Genomic DNA, 13,948 nt, shown 5'->3' with positions numbered 1-13,948 from the left:
TAACCACACATCATAAAAGGGTGTATTCAAAAGCTAAATTTGTTGAGGAAAAGGAGACTGCACATCACTGTTGTAAATGTATTGGAAATGACAACATAATACATTTTAATTATCAATTTATCAGACTCTTTCATTTATTCAAGAATTATCGTTACCAAAGTTACTTTGTGATTTGTTTTCATGCACTTACTGCACAATACTGACACCTGCTGGTAAGAACACCACTTTACATGTGAGTGCCATCGTGGAAGCACTTGTAGGAGATGAATAAAACAAAAGCTACTGCTTAGAGCAAATGTTATGATGTGATGAGAAAGCGCATTTTAAAGCGGTGTTGGAATAAGGACCTGGACTGCAAGAAATGTGGAACAATGAACAAGCCAGGTAAAAGTATGGAAGTTAACAAAAAATGCACAGAGGTCATCCGATTATCTACGTGAAGAGAAACGTGTCACCACAGAGGAAGAAAATCTGAAGAACCTGGATGCCTTTATAAGTTATTATTAATATTGTTCTAATGACCTACACTAATTCACATGTTAGGCTTCAGTTTTGCTTCACACAATCAAGAACACCAACTGAAGTTGTATGGTGTTTGCGGTCACATGGCTCAACAGTCATGCGAGTTTGTTCGAGTTTAGTCTAATGCTGACAGTAATTGGATGGTTCAATGTGGTTTACTTGTGTTTATGGTGCAGCCTCTTCGTCGAGTGCCATACGATTTATGGCTTCTTACTGACACCTGGTGTCAAGAACAACGCATTACAAGGGACAGTCTAAGAAGCGCCTGCTGTAGAGGAGATGATTTAAGAGAAGAAGTCTCTCTCTGTCTTATTAGTGTACAACACTCACTTGCAGTTTGAGTAGTACTCAAGAATATTGATTTGAAAATGCTTGTTTTTAATGCCCTGCATGGTCTGACACCTCAGTATCTCTGCATTGTTTCTGACCTTGCCAGCTGATCCCTTATGTCAGCTGGAACCAGCTGGCTGCCTATTCGGTCTCCATGAAAACTGGTGAACATATAGGTGATATCTGACATCATAATATCAATAATAATAAAAATCAAATGCCCGTCAAAGGAAAAACATCTAGACATCTGCAGTCCTCTGGATTCACTTTTATATATTTTCGGTGCCTTCTGAATCTTTCCAGTTAAGCTGTTCTTATATAATAATCAGATAATTTTTCTGTTTTTTTTCAACTGACTGAGGTGAGAGGTTTCATTTGGTTCGAGTGTGTGTGAGAAATGCAAATGTTGGTGTTTGTGCAGCCTTCAGAAAACTCCGGACTGAGAACGGATGCCACATGAACTCAGAAACGGTCTCATTATTTTTTCCCAGCAAAGTGGAGCAGAGCGGAGAGCGAGGCCGGGCCAGACAGAAACACAAGCCTGGTCCGCAGAACACAACAACAACTCCGAGCCAGTTTCTGCTGACTTGTTGTTCCACTGCCTCATCGCAGAAACACTGGGCCTGAATGTCACTCTTCAAGGCGGCTCACACGACCCCCGGGGGAAAATCCAAGCCTGCTCAGTACTCCAGACGTGTGAATAATTCCTCTGAAACTTTAATCCATATCAAAATAAACATGTGAAAGTTTATCACATTATATTACTCTTAATATAAATGCTTATTGGAGAGCACCTTTCCCACTAGATCCCTGAATGCAACCACAGCCCACTACTTCCTCCTAGTGGCAGTTAATGAGACTTGCAGCCCTTTCAAGATGATGCAGAAAAGGATCAATGATTCTCAATAGAGTTTTATTGTAACAGTCATGGCGTGTGTGTGAGAAGCATGACACGTCAAGTGGTTTTAAGCCTGAAACATAAAATAAAAAGTTCCAGAGAACACAAGCACATTAAATAGAAGTGGTCGTCTGTGGCCCTACACACTGTATCTTACTTTAGGGGCTGTGGTCATGCTTCCTATTGTTTTTACTTATTCTATTCACCAACTTTATTGCTAAAATCTGCAAAAATACTTAAAAAGCTGAACCATCAGGCAGATTATAAACAAAACTCTTAAACGGGAAATGTGGCAGATATTAAAATGAATATCCAATATGTGTATTGTGAGTATCCATGATTTAAATTGCAGACCGACTTCCCGCTCTGACTTTCATCCGTTCTTTCATTCACCGCAGGTTTTGTACAATAATGAGATTTTGGGGTTGCCTCATTTTAGGTTGCACTCCCACATACATGTTTTGCATAGCATGTCTAAACTTGTGGTTTGTCTTCATAAGTGAGGGGGACACCTTCTGGCCGAACTGCAGTTTTGCACCACATCCAACAGAAGCAATTCTTTTTTTCCTTTTCTTTTTTTTGTGGAAATGTGCAATAAGCATTAAAGGCTCGCTCTTGTTTCCTGTTATGCAGCTCTGTGCTGTAAACCACCTTAATATATCACACAGAGAGGAAAGATAGGTGCTCAGAATATAAAGTCTTCTTCATGTATTAAGTGACTAAAGTCGAGTTAATATGGCGACTTTAACAGAACAAGCCGCACAATGCTTCACTAAAGAACAGTTGTTCAAATTGAACACTGAAAAAAACAGACAACGCATTTGCACACATTAAAAAACGATTTTTCATAGAGGGTTTTACATCATCTTTTCTATTTTTCCTCTTTTCTCCCTCTCTCTTTAGGCGAAGGCATGCTGGAATAAGTTTTTCATGAAGAAAACAGAATGGAGGCGATGTCGCTCAACTTGCTACGTCCAGTTGTGATCACAGAAATTATGATAGTTGTGTTTTCAAATATATCTGTCTGCTTAATCACAGTAATTGTAAAACTGCAGCAGAGGTTGCAGTCTGATCCGAACTCCAGTAGATAAAGTTCCAGTTGGAATTGTAATGTTTCCCACATGAGAAACTGGGACGTAAACAGAGAATTATCTTGAAAGGAATACTCTAGGAATCTTTTGGTTCTACACAAATGCAACTGCACTTGCTGTTATCTCTGGAAAACGTTTGACCTCTCATGCAAATGAGGACATCAGATGTAAAACATCTAAAAAAAAAATCAAGTTAGGTCTTATTGCTTTCGTGCAGCAGTTGGAGATACCATTACCCATACGACTGAGGATTTGCATAGCTGTAGAACATTAAATATCATTATCCTGGGTAGTATTTAGTAATCATGGTCTGACTGATAGCACTATAGTAATGATTTACAACATGAAAAATCCCACATTTCTGTAAAAGTGAATAAAGGCCATTGCAGGAGATTGATTTAACACCTAACATAGTAGATCTAATGACGGTTGTAAGCTATAAAATATATAGTTAAATTAAAAAAGCTGAAACAATATATTGAATATGTTTTTTTAAGCAGTTGTTTTCTTGTGGGATGTGTCAGATGTGCAATGTGCACATGTGACCACTGGGTGGCAGAGCAGTGCATTCATGTGAGGCACATGAAGTTCTCAGCCCAGAGTAAATCTTGTTCCTCTTTGCTCTCCACATTACAATTTAACAGTGTGGAAATTATTTTAGCAGACCTTTGATGTTTCTGTGGGGGATTTAAATCTTAAATTTCAACAGTGAACTTGATCTCAATCCACCGTCAAACATCGTTTTATAACGCTGAAATAATAATTTGCTTTGCATTTCGCTTTGAAGAAGGGGGCCTTCGATAATGCAACGCACATTTCATATGATCCAGAAATCACATTCGCAGCTTGAGTCAAATTTAATAATGATGGCAGTGACAAAATGCATTTTTTAGGGATGATTATTGCCACACTCTGACTTTTATTGAATCTATTTTTATTTCCTTCACACCCTCTTCTCTTCTTGCAGATGAGGAGCATGTGTTAAACAGTGGATTAACACCATCCAGATGGCAGGAGGAACAACTGGCCCAGTGGGCACTCGGGCCTCCATTAGGACCCGTCTAAAGCGGCTGGACCCACACGTTTGAGAGCCCTTCGACTGCCTGAGAAGAAACGCTAAACTAAACCTGTGGCTAACAAGTCTGTCCTGCTCATGGGGTGGACTCCCTATCAGTTACACATTTAACTGTGATGTTGGAGACCTCTTTGTTCGAAGAGGGTACAATTTGTTATTGTATAGGATCAGGCTCACTTTGGTGCAAATGGCTGGAAAAAGATCTCAGGCTGATGCCAACAGGAGACTGCATGGAAATTAGCTGTTTGCAGAAAATAACTTTGGGCCATGCAGGGACTATTTTGTGAACATGTTTGAGAATACTTGTGTACAGAATCAGTGTAAAGTATCAGTGCCTCCACTGACCCAGTGGACTGTTATAAAGTTTCCATCACGGCAGTTCAAGGGCCGGTTAAGAGCCAGAGACTAATCTTGAACCAGTTCTCTGTGTTTCGACAGCCAGAGAACTGGTTCTTGGCCAGAAAAGAGGTTAGATTCTGTTCCAACATTTTGCTGGTCTGGAAGAAAGAACCTCTTACATCAGGGGCTGGGGGCGGGATCATGATCAACCGGACCAATAAGACCAACCAATGCATGACGGCTATTTTTTTTAAATTCAGAGCTTGGGTCGTGTGTTATCTGCGAAAAAGATTGAACATTTGAAATAAAACTGAAAAGAGATCCTCGAATTGTATCCTGGAAATTAGAGACGTATACACTGATGTGATGACGTGGCTCTATGGTTAAAACCTATTAAAATCTCTACTGGTTTTTAAAAGCACAAGGTTTTCCTTGTTCAAAAATCTGTGTAATGAATTGGACCTAGTGACCTGCAGTGTTGAAGAGTAAGACCATCAAATAAAAGAGACACACACATATACTCCACACTCACGGGGATGACTTACCAACATAATGCCCCTTGCCCTCGCGAAACGGGGGTCCAATGGGCCCTTTCATCATGGGCTGCATGTACTTCATGTGTTGTATGGGGGGATAGCCTCCAGCAAGAGCACGCCCCCCCAGCATCAGTAGCACACAAACAGGAGCCAACAGCATGGTCACCAGCATCCCAGGCTTCAGGCGTCAAACACAAAGAACTGCAGGAGACAGAAAAATAGGACAGGGAGTGTTTATTTATATGAGCTTCATTGCCTTTGATTGAAGACCTGCATTGTTCACATAGAAAGAGCATTGATAATGAGTTAGAGAGCAGCCCTGATAAAAGTTTAAAATAACAAAGTACAGTACCACACGGTGTGTCAAACTCTTCATTTGAGAGACTTGAAGGATGCAAGGTGAACGTGTCGATCAGCTGAGATCACCGAACAAATCTTCCAAGGTTTGGTCCGACATTCTCTCTACCTCCTCTGTCTGTGTCAGCCAGCCACACACACTTAGCCAAAGCAAACCGAGGGAAGCAAAGGAAACATGTTTCTTGCTCAGAAGCCTAGACCCTGCTTGATATATATGTCCAAATATAAAGGGAATGTAGACACAGCCTCCAGCTCTGATGATGGATAAGCTGGAGCGATCCCTGAAGTCTTACATGTGTAAACGCAAGATGCAAAAACACACAAATACGACATGTAAGCGTAACATGTGAGTCCCTGCAGTCTGCTGCCACACAGGTAGGGAGCAGGATGTGGTAAGTACTTGGCCGGGTCAGTTGTTTGGTCTAGGTGGCCCTAAGAGGCTGTGACAGGCCGATCTGTTGACTTTAATTTTACCCCAGGAAGAAGTGACCACATCGTCCTCAGCTAAATATTTTCACAACCGTGGTCAGGTGCGAACAGGAAACCATCAGAGCAGGGTGAGAGGGTTTGTCGACCATAAGTGGGCAACTGTACGTTTTCCAGCGCAGGCTTTAACCGGTGAAATGATGTGTGAAAATGGCAAAGAAGAGAGAAATTCCACTCCAATTCTGCCATGAGCTGTTTTCATCAGCTCTCTCCGGACTGATGAGCTGTCAGGAGCTGATGCCAAGAATGCCACGGTTACTGTATGGGAAGGAACGGGAAAAGTGTTCACTGCAAGTTTCTCTCCATTATGAGCCTGTCGGACAGGACGGAGCAAGAAAGTCAAAGAAATATGTGGGATGGAGAAAACGCAAGAGATACACTTCACCACTCTGGCATTTTCAGTTCTTCACTGTCATCCTTTAGTTATGTTATCTAATTATAATTCAGCAGAATTGACAGACAATATGTTACTTTGGCCATTAGGGGTCTCTCAGAGAAAACAATAACAAAACACAGAGTTTGATGATGTCATGAAAGAGGGTGGGATCATGGGAGATGTTTTCAGGCTCTGTAACATTTCAGTGGCAATATAAATAAATGTCTTAGATAGTATTTTGTTCAACCATATCGAGCCCTTAACTTGTTTATGTTTGCAGATCCGATCACACAAAACCAGAATCTTTATTCTATATCTCCCGTGTTTTATAGAATATTCATCTTCTTTTTGGTGTGTGTGTGTGTGTGTGTGTGTATATGAAGTAGGGTTAGGGGGGGTCAGGTTTAGAAATAGCCTCAGCTGAGGTTTGCATTATGTCGAGGAGACCTCTCTCACACAATTTATTCAGACGCACGGGAGTTAAACAAGCACCAGTTGACGTTTTTTTCTAATTTGCCAACAATCTGACATTTTCCTAATTTGAAAATGACATGAAATTACCCAGCGCAGTTAATTGGAAGCAGGGATTGGGCGTAATCTGGGAGTCAGCAGCAGACCTCAGATCTAAAGTACTTTAAAATAGAAAAGGTGCGTTCATTGCCACCATGTGTGCTGAGCTCAGGTCTGTGTAACGGCTCTGCTCTCCCCGGCCGTGTGTGACTGCTCAGCAACCGCATAGCTAAGCAGTCAGATTCTTGCTCTACAGCCATTCACCAAAGTGTTTCTCTTTAGCTTTCGGAGTTGTTTTATTTGTAATTACTCGTTAAGTGCGTGTGTCTGCGGTGTCTGTTTATGCTTGTTTCTGTTGCCGTGTTGTCTTTGCCGCCGTGAATCAAACATCAGGATTTTCCCACCGAGGCTATATCCACAGAAAAAAAAGAGAAAAGCGAAGATGTTAAAGAGAAATAAACAGGCGAGAGAAAGGGAGAGGGTAGAATTTGGTCGTTGGCCGACTTGCCGGCTGGCTGGCAGGGAGGCTCGTCTGGTATGGGGGTCTGTGGTTTCGGTGCAGATGTAATTTAACAGGCAGCTGGAGATGCCCACCATTCTGCAGGCGTCAACGTTTCTCGAAGAACCATAGCGACGCGCATCAAGACACAGACGCTTTGCATGAGCCGGGCTCAGACCCAGACCTCCGCAATCTGTTTATCAAATGTTTTTGTTGAAAAGCTCTGCAGACGTTGTGAGACCCCAACATTTCTTTTTCAAGCAATCCTCCCTGGCGGGTCACGGCTGCTGGACCCAGATTCGCACGACGCACACCAAGAAAACTTCGTGAAACAAAACGTGCAAAGTGTCTCGGAAATTCTCGTTAACGTTCTTTTCCCCTTTTCACATAAAAATCCGGCCGTTCAAAACAAAGCAGAACAAAAAACACTGAGTGTGAGAGGAGAGGAGCTAATGGCGAATCAAAGCCTCCCTCAGTCATTAAACGTGAGCGGCATTCAAAGTTGCAGCGAAAAATCCACGTCTGGCGCGTCGAGTGACACTTTATATGAAACAGATTTTTTACTGAGAAACGAAATCACCACACACACACACACACGCACACACACACACACACACACACACACACACACTGCAGCAACAGATCCCAAAACATTCACAAAGAAAGAAATGGCAGAACAGAAAAGCAGCATTAATAAGGAAATAACAGAGAGTCTGAACAGAAGGTACGTAAAGGCCACCGCCAGCTCCACCATTACTTTCTTAAAGTCAGGACTTTGCTGTTCCTACTTCCAGACAGCTGTCCAGTTACTGAACACTATGTCTGATACACACATCCATAAGCATGAGACATTGACAGCTTAGACTGACTCTTGATTGGTCGACCACATGGAGCAAGGGAATATGATACTACCACCTGGATACCACAGCTTGATTCTACAATCACTATACTGCAGAGACGCTGGCTCCAAATGACGTTCAAATGAGTAAGACCCTCAAAATAGTATGAAAAAATGGCAACAGCTAACTTTCCTATTTGAAATTATCATGTGTCTGTATGGATTTTTCAGTGACGATTTGCAGCTGGACCATAATCAGACCCGATGAAGTGTAATGTGTAGTGATGATATTGGTTGGATAGTATAAAAAGGGCCTCCTCAGTCCATGGTCGTCTCGGCCTGTGCCTGGTGGGCCTTTCCAGTAATCCGTCGTTCATAGCCCCTACCAAACATAAAGACACATGTTGGCAAGTGCACATGAAGAACATAGACAGACTTTCCCACACACACGGTCCGCCTCACTGACCTGTCTGCAAACCACCCGGTAATCTGATTCACCAGCACAAAACCCAACTCGAAACTTGGCCGTCGTCACTTCTCTTGAACATGTTGTCGGACGCCATTTTAACAGAGCCCGAAACGAATGATCCGCAAAGGCCTCGGGGGCGGCCAAAGCAGACTCAACAGTCTCCAAAGCCACACTCAGCAGCATCTCAAGTGGCCTTCTCAGACAGGCAGAAGAGACACAGACACCGCAGCTGATACCCGAGCCAAGCGCCCACACTTCCCCAACAGCTCTGTCTGCCCGCTGATTAAATCAGCAGCATTGGGGAGGTGAGGTCGCAGGTGCCCTCATTTCCGTAAAGCGGCACATGTGTGGCTCCAGACCGCCAAGCACTTCCTAAACCTCGTGCCACAGAGAGTTTATAGGTAGAGTCGGTGTGAGGTTTCAGTGTCATGGAGGGAAGAGGAGACGGTTGGTTTTGTGGCGAACGATTGAGCCGCTGACTGAGTGGAGGAATCGTCACCTGAGCGTAATGAACCGCCAAATACCAGCTCTTTGCAAAAACAGCAAATAGTTCAACAACAACCGCGCACCATGGTCACGCAGGTATGGTGGTAGATGCAGGGCGCGATTAAAACCCCGACCGCACATTTTCGCTGACTCGTACTGCCGTGACAAACCTTCGCCACAACCACGACCAAAACCCCTGCCCAACGCAGCCACCAGCGGTCGGCTGGTATTCACCCACAACCATCCTGCTTTTACCAAAACTATTAAATTCAACAAGCAAATGTTGGATGATTCCCTTTCACGGCAACAACGAGGTTCCCAGCACTGGAAGGGGGACAAAGAGCACACTTCAAAAGTAAATTGAATTTATACATCTGTGCTTTATTATTCAATCTGTAGTCTAGACGTACGAGGATAAGCCGATTTCACAGATTTGTAGTCAGAGACGTGCACCTGCAGACGTCAGGCGCAAGCTTGAAACACACACAAGCAGGCCCAAATATGACTCACTGCAGATATATCACTTCAGAGCAGCACAGAGCTTCATTGACCATTGACTACGCCTTGTTCTACACGAGAGGGAGCGACAGGAGGGGGGAGAAAGTGAGGGTTTTTGTTGAGTGAGTTAATCTCTCCTTCAGCCCGAGTGGCACCCGGGCCATCACACCTTTTTCAGGCGTCAGCTCACCACCACTTAATATTTAAGCTGTGCTCACATGTTTTTCGGGGGTTCTGAATGCACACTGTTTTACTCAACACAACATGTCTGTGCGTGTGTACAACAGTGACCACAGACCTCATGCACATGGTGAGACGTTAACATGTGTCACGTCTGTTGCCACAATGTGGAAATTGTAGTCAGGATTTTGTTTGGTCTCTTTTCAGGAAAACTTGTCCTGCTCTGCCCCGCCACAATAAAAGCTCCTGTGTTCTCTTATAAGTGTTTCCAATGAATCATCATGTAAATTAGAGTCATTAGAAGAACCGTCAATGATTATTTTTCAAGTCAAGACGTGAAGTATACTGTTTACTTATGTGACCACATTTAGTCACATATAATTACAGTATGTACACATCAGAATTTCCATCAGAATCACACTACATGGTGAAATATATGTGGACACCCTCATTTATATAGGGTTAGGGGCTTTTCATAGTGACGCCATTTAGTTCCAATAAAGGAAAATCTCAATGCAACAACTAGGACTGCAGCACTGATTAGTCAAACGTAATTATTTTACTCGATTCAATGATAAATAATTAAGTATGAGAAAATTATAAAAAATTATTTTCGCAAGTTCCCAAAGCCCAAGTAGTCAATGAAGCAAATATATTTTAGTGAAGTATAACATAAGGGCGGCAGTGGTTAGCGGTGAGAACTGTCTTACAGAGAGAAGGTTCCTGGTTTGAGTCCCAGTTTGGCCCACATCAAGAATCTGGGAAAGTGATTTCCCAGTTTGCTGTGCATAGCTGGCCTACAACCCTAATCCTAGCCTCATTAAGCACCTACAGCTTCTCCAAGAGACTTCTCGCCCCAACATTTTATCGGAAACCTTAAAATATTAGAGGTGGTTATAGCAGCATTACAGAATGTGACAAGTTCATTTATCAGAATCTATCAGAGTAGGAAAAGTGGAGATGATGGAGAATCAACACAGAGACTTCATCCATCTCACTCTCTCTTCTTTGTGGATAGCAATCATTTTACATTTGAGTTGACACACAAAGGACAAGCTTACCACAAACACTTGTACGCTCGAGCACAGGATCATGTTTCATCATATTTTGTGAATCTGTCATGCCTACCTAAACGTCCATCGTCTGTTCTACTTCTTGACTTCTATCAATCCCTGGGATTCCCCTGAAATGGTTTAACAGATTGTGCAAACGCTATTGGAATCACTCCCGCACACTGTCTGTCGTGCAGTGATGTATTTATTTGTGATGTTTCAGTGCTAGCTCTTCATCTGGCAGAAACTGATAACTGATTGTGCACCCTTGGTTTTCATCTGTCTTAACCGTTATGGGGAAGACACAAAATAGGAGATGACAGAAAATCGACCAAAAGTGAACTGAAGACAGGACTGAAAAAGGCCTAATCTTGCTTCATGTACGGAAAAAGGTAGTAAAACACAGAGAGGAGAAAGCTAAGGAGACTTGTCAGTTCAGGAAACGGTGCCTGTGGAGCAGGGCTGTGTTTTCCTATAACGTGCCGGAGGTTCAGAGCGGGTGTGAAAGGATTGGAGGTGTTTTATTCTGAGGTTATGCCGATGGAGAGGTTAAAGAGGGAGGAGCAAAAACCAAGCGGAGGATGTCGTTTTCGGAAAAATGTGGGGCTCGAGGCAGGTTAAAGTGGTGTGAAGAAAACACTGTGAGGCGGGGAGAGGAGCGAAGAGGTCAGATGGAGGGTTTTCATTTCTTGATGACTTAATCCAGAGGAAGCCGTTTAATACCCCTGGGCCCAGGTCTAAGTGCAGAAGCAGATGTGCTAATCGTAAGATGGAGGGAGGAGATGGAGCGTGCATATGAAAGTGTATGCTTACACTCAAGGACAAAGGGTGAAGCAGTCAAAGTGAGGCTAATTTAATTAGTCACTTTTATTAACCTGTAGGACCTCACACATGTACAGTTGCAATGTGTGGTTTAAGATGATTTACATATATATATGTAAAGAATATAATAATATATATGATATTATGGCTTGGGGCTGAAGAATAACTGATGGTGGCTTTAAACCACACATGGCAACTGTACATGTGTGAGGTCCTGTAGGTTAATAATAGTGAAAAATAAAATGTGCCTCACTCTGACTTCATAGTGCAGTACAGGGGAGCCGGAGATGGGACAAAGCAAGAACGTGTGGGCTGAGAGACACGACTATACCTTTCTCTCTGAACCGTCGGTGAACCTTAAACCCAATATGAGCGCTTGATTAGGTAATCGAGAGGAAGGAGTACAAAAATAATCTTATACAAGCCAATCTGCTTCCACCTTTCCAGGCCAATAAATGTTCTTCTTTCAAATGCAGCGAGACGGGCCACTGACAGCACACATCCACACTCCCCACAACCGACGTTACTGACCTAGGATCAATTTCCCCATCACATGAAGAAAAAATTGAAATTAACACAAACACTGAGACTCCAGTATTGGAATATATTACTGCACAGAGGATTGTGTGTTAGGGGGCACTGCGGAGATGACCTCACCTGAAATGGGAAAACTTTGAGGACCCCTGGTAACATAATCTCCTGTAAATCAGAATCACAGCGACTCCACTGGCAACCCCAGCTCTTTCTTCCCTCGCTTCGATTCCCCATTTTCTCTCCTGCTTAAGCCTCCAGCTCGCTGCGCCGCTCGTTTCTGGTGTGAATACTTTTATTGTTCTCTGCCCAGACCTGACCAAGCAAGGCAACCCCCCCCCCCCCCCCCACACCCTCCCCGAACCCCGCCCCTGTAAGTTCACTGGTACTGACGTAAACTCAGCTCTGTTATTCTTAATTTACAATAACGGTAAAGGTCTGATGAGAAGAAACAAACACACAGGAGAAAAAAGGAGTTAGAAAATATTTTGCATGTACTTTTTAGTTTGGTCTATGTCCCATCCACTAACATGGAGGAGGTGGGATTTATGATCTATACTGTACTCAGTCACCAGGTGGCGATTGCTTCGGCTAGCATAACATAAGAAAACTTAATTGATATGCTCTATATGTAGGTCCTCAAGCATATAACTATATAAGAAGATAAACACAGTTAAATCTATTAAAATCGTTTCCTTACAGCCATACTCAAAACTCTTTGTACTATGGTCTATTAGAGACCCGTGCATTTTGTCATTTGGTGATATGCAAAACTTGCTATATCTGTCAACAGCATGAATCGATAATCCCCGTTTGGGGTAGGGTTATGTGAATAGTCTATTGGTCGGTAGTTGTATTGAATGCAGCATCCTGTGGAGCTCTGTAATGTACTAGGTTTTGTTTGGTCTGTGTTCTGTCTATGCCTTGTCTTCAAGTAGCTGTTCCCTTGTTCCCTTCCTTGGGTGGGTGGCTTAGCGTCTGCAAGAATGGGGGCCTCTGAAATGTGCAGTCCGCACACAGGCCAGGGAACACAAAGAAAAGAAGTCAAGACAAGGGAAAGTGCTCAAAACAAGCAGCCACAATTTTCTCCAAAACAATTCTTTCAGTGAGCTTTTTTTTTCGCATTACAGCTTTGTTATTTCCTGACTGTGTCAAACTATCCATGGTGGCAGTTCATTCCAAGGCGAAGCTGGCTGTGGCAAGGAGCCAAAGCCCATGTGGCGAGGGAGAGCATGGGTCTATTCAAGATTCGGCTCTCTGAAGGTAAGAAATGTTTTTGGGGCGCTGAAGAAGCGGGTCTAAACCATGCAGGAACAATCGCACACCATCAATTGTTCCATTCTGTTTTGCCAGGACTGGAAAAACTCCCAAGTTGCACGTAGCTGGGGCCAACTTCCAGGAGGGAAAAGCCCAGAAAAGTCCTCTTGTAGTCTGCTTCTACCAAAGGATTCCACAGTTTGACACTCCATGAAAACACTAAGCTATTACAGATCACATTGTCAAAGGCTACCGCTGGTGATGGAGGGAGGTGGAAACTTGTGTCAAGGCATAGTGAGAGGAAGAAGAAAAGGAGGGAAGCGGATTAGGACCCTAAATGAGATTGAAGCAGTAGAAGGGGAGGAGAAAGCATGAAGCCATGAAGGAGACATAAAATCATTACGACAGGCAGAAACAAAAACAGGGAGATGGATGAGAGGAATGAAAGGGAGCTGAAAGTAAAAGCTTTAGTTCTTGATCTCCCCGCTGACCCACTTCAGATGCGTGCCCCGCCAATCATCTCACACACTCCTGCTGCTGGCAGCCGAGGCAGCTTCACACGTACATGCACGTGTCGCACACGCACAAACACACTCATCAGTTGGCAGCGAAACAGAGAGGGAGGCCTATTTTTCGGTCCGAAGTGGAGGGAGGGAGGGAGAGAAGGAGAGGTAGAGGGGAGATTATAATTTAATAAGGGGCAGGAAATCTTTGTCAAATCCCCCTGAAGGAGCTGAAATGCCTCCGTGCTGGAGGCTACTGGACTACAGACTGACTGGGCTCCATCTGAATGGGC

General features: G+C 43.4%; 1 protein-coding gene across 1 annotated transcript in view; it reads right to left on the bottom strand.

The window, feature by feature from the left end:
• The window catches only part of col8a2 (collagen, type VIII, alpha 2), a 46,354-nt gene that overhangs the window by 6,002 nt on the left and 26,404 nt on the right, over positions 1-13,948 (bottom strand). Inside the window, exon 2 of the mRNA XM_062410591.1 lies at positions 4,801-4,992. Coding sequence (XP_062266575.1) covers positions 4,801-4,963 — 163 coding nt within the window. The 5' untranslated portion in view covers positions 4,964-4,992. The remainder of the gene's footprint in view (positions 1-4,800; positions 4,993-13,948) is intronic.

The sequence above is a fragment of the Platichthys flesus genome, chromosome 17 (genome assembly GCF_949316205.1).
Source record: "Platichthys flesus chromosome 17, fPlaFle2.1, whole genome shotgun sequence".
Lineage (NCBI taxonomy): Eukaryota > Metazoa > Chordata > Actinopteri > Pleuronectiformes > Pleuronectidae > Platichthys > Platichthys flesus.
The sequence above is the reverse complement of the archived record's forward strand: the minus strand, read 5'-3'. Positions and strand labels throughout refer to the sequence as shown.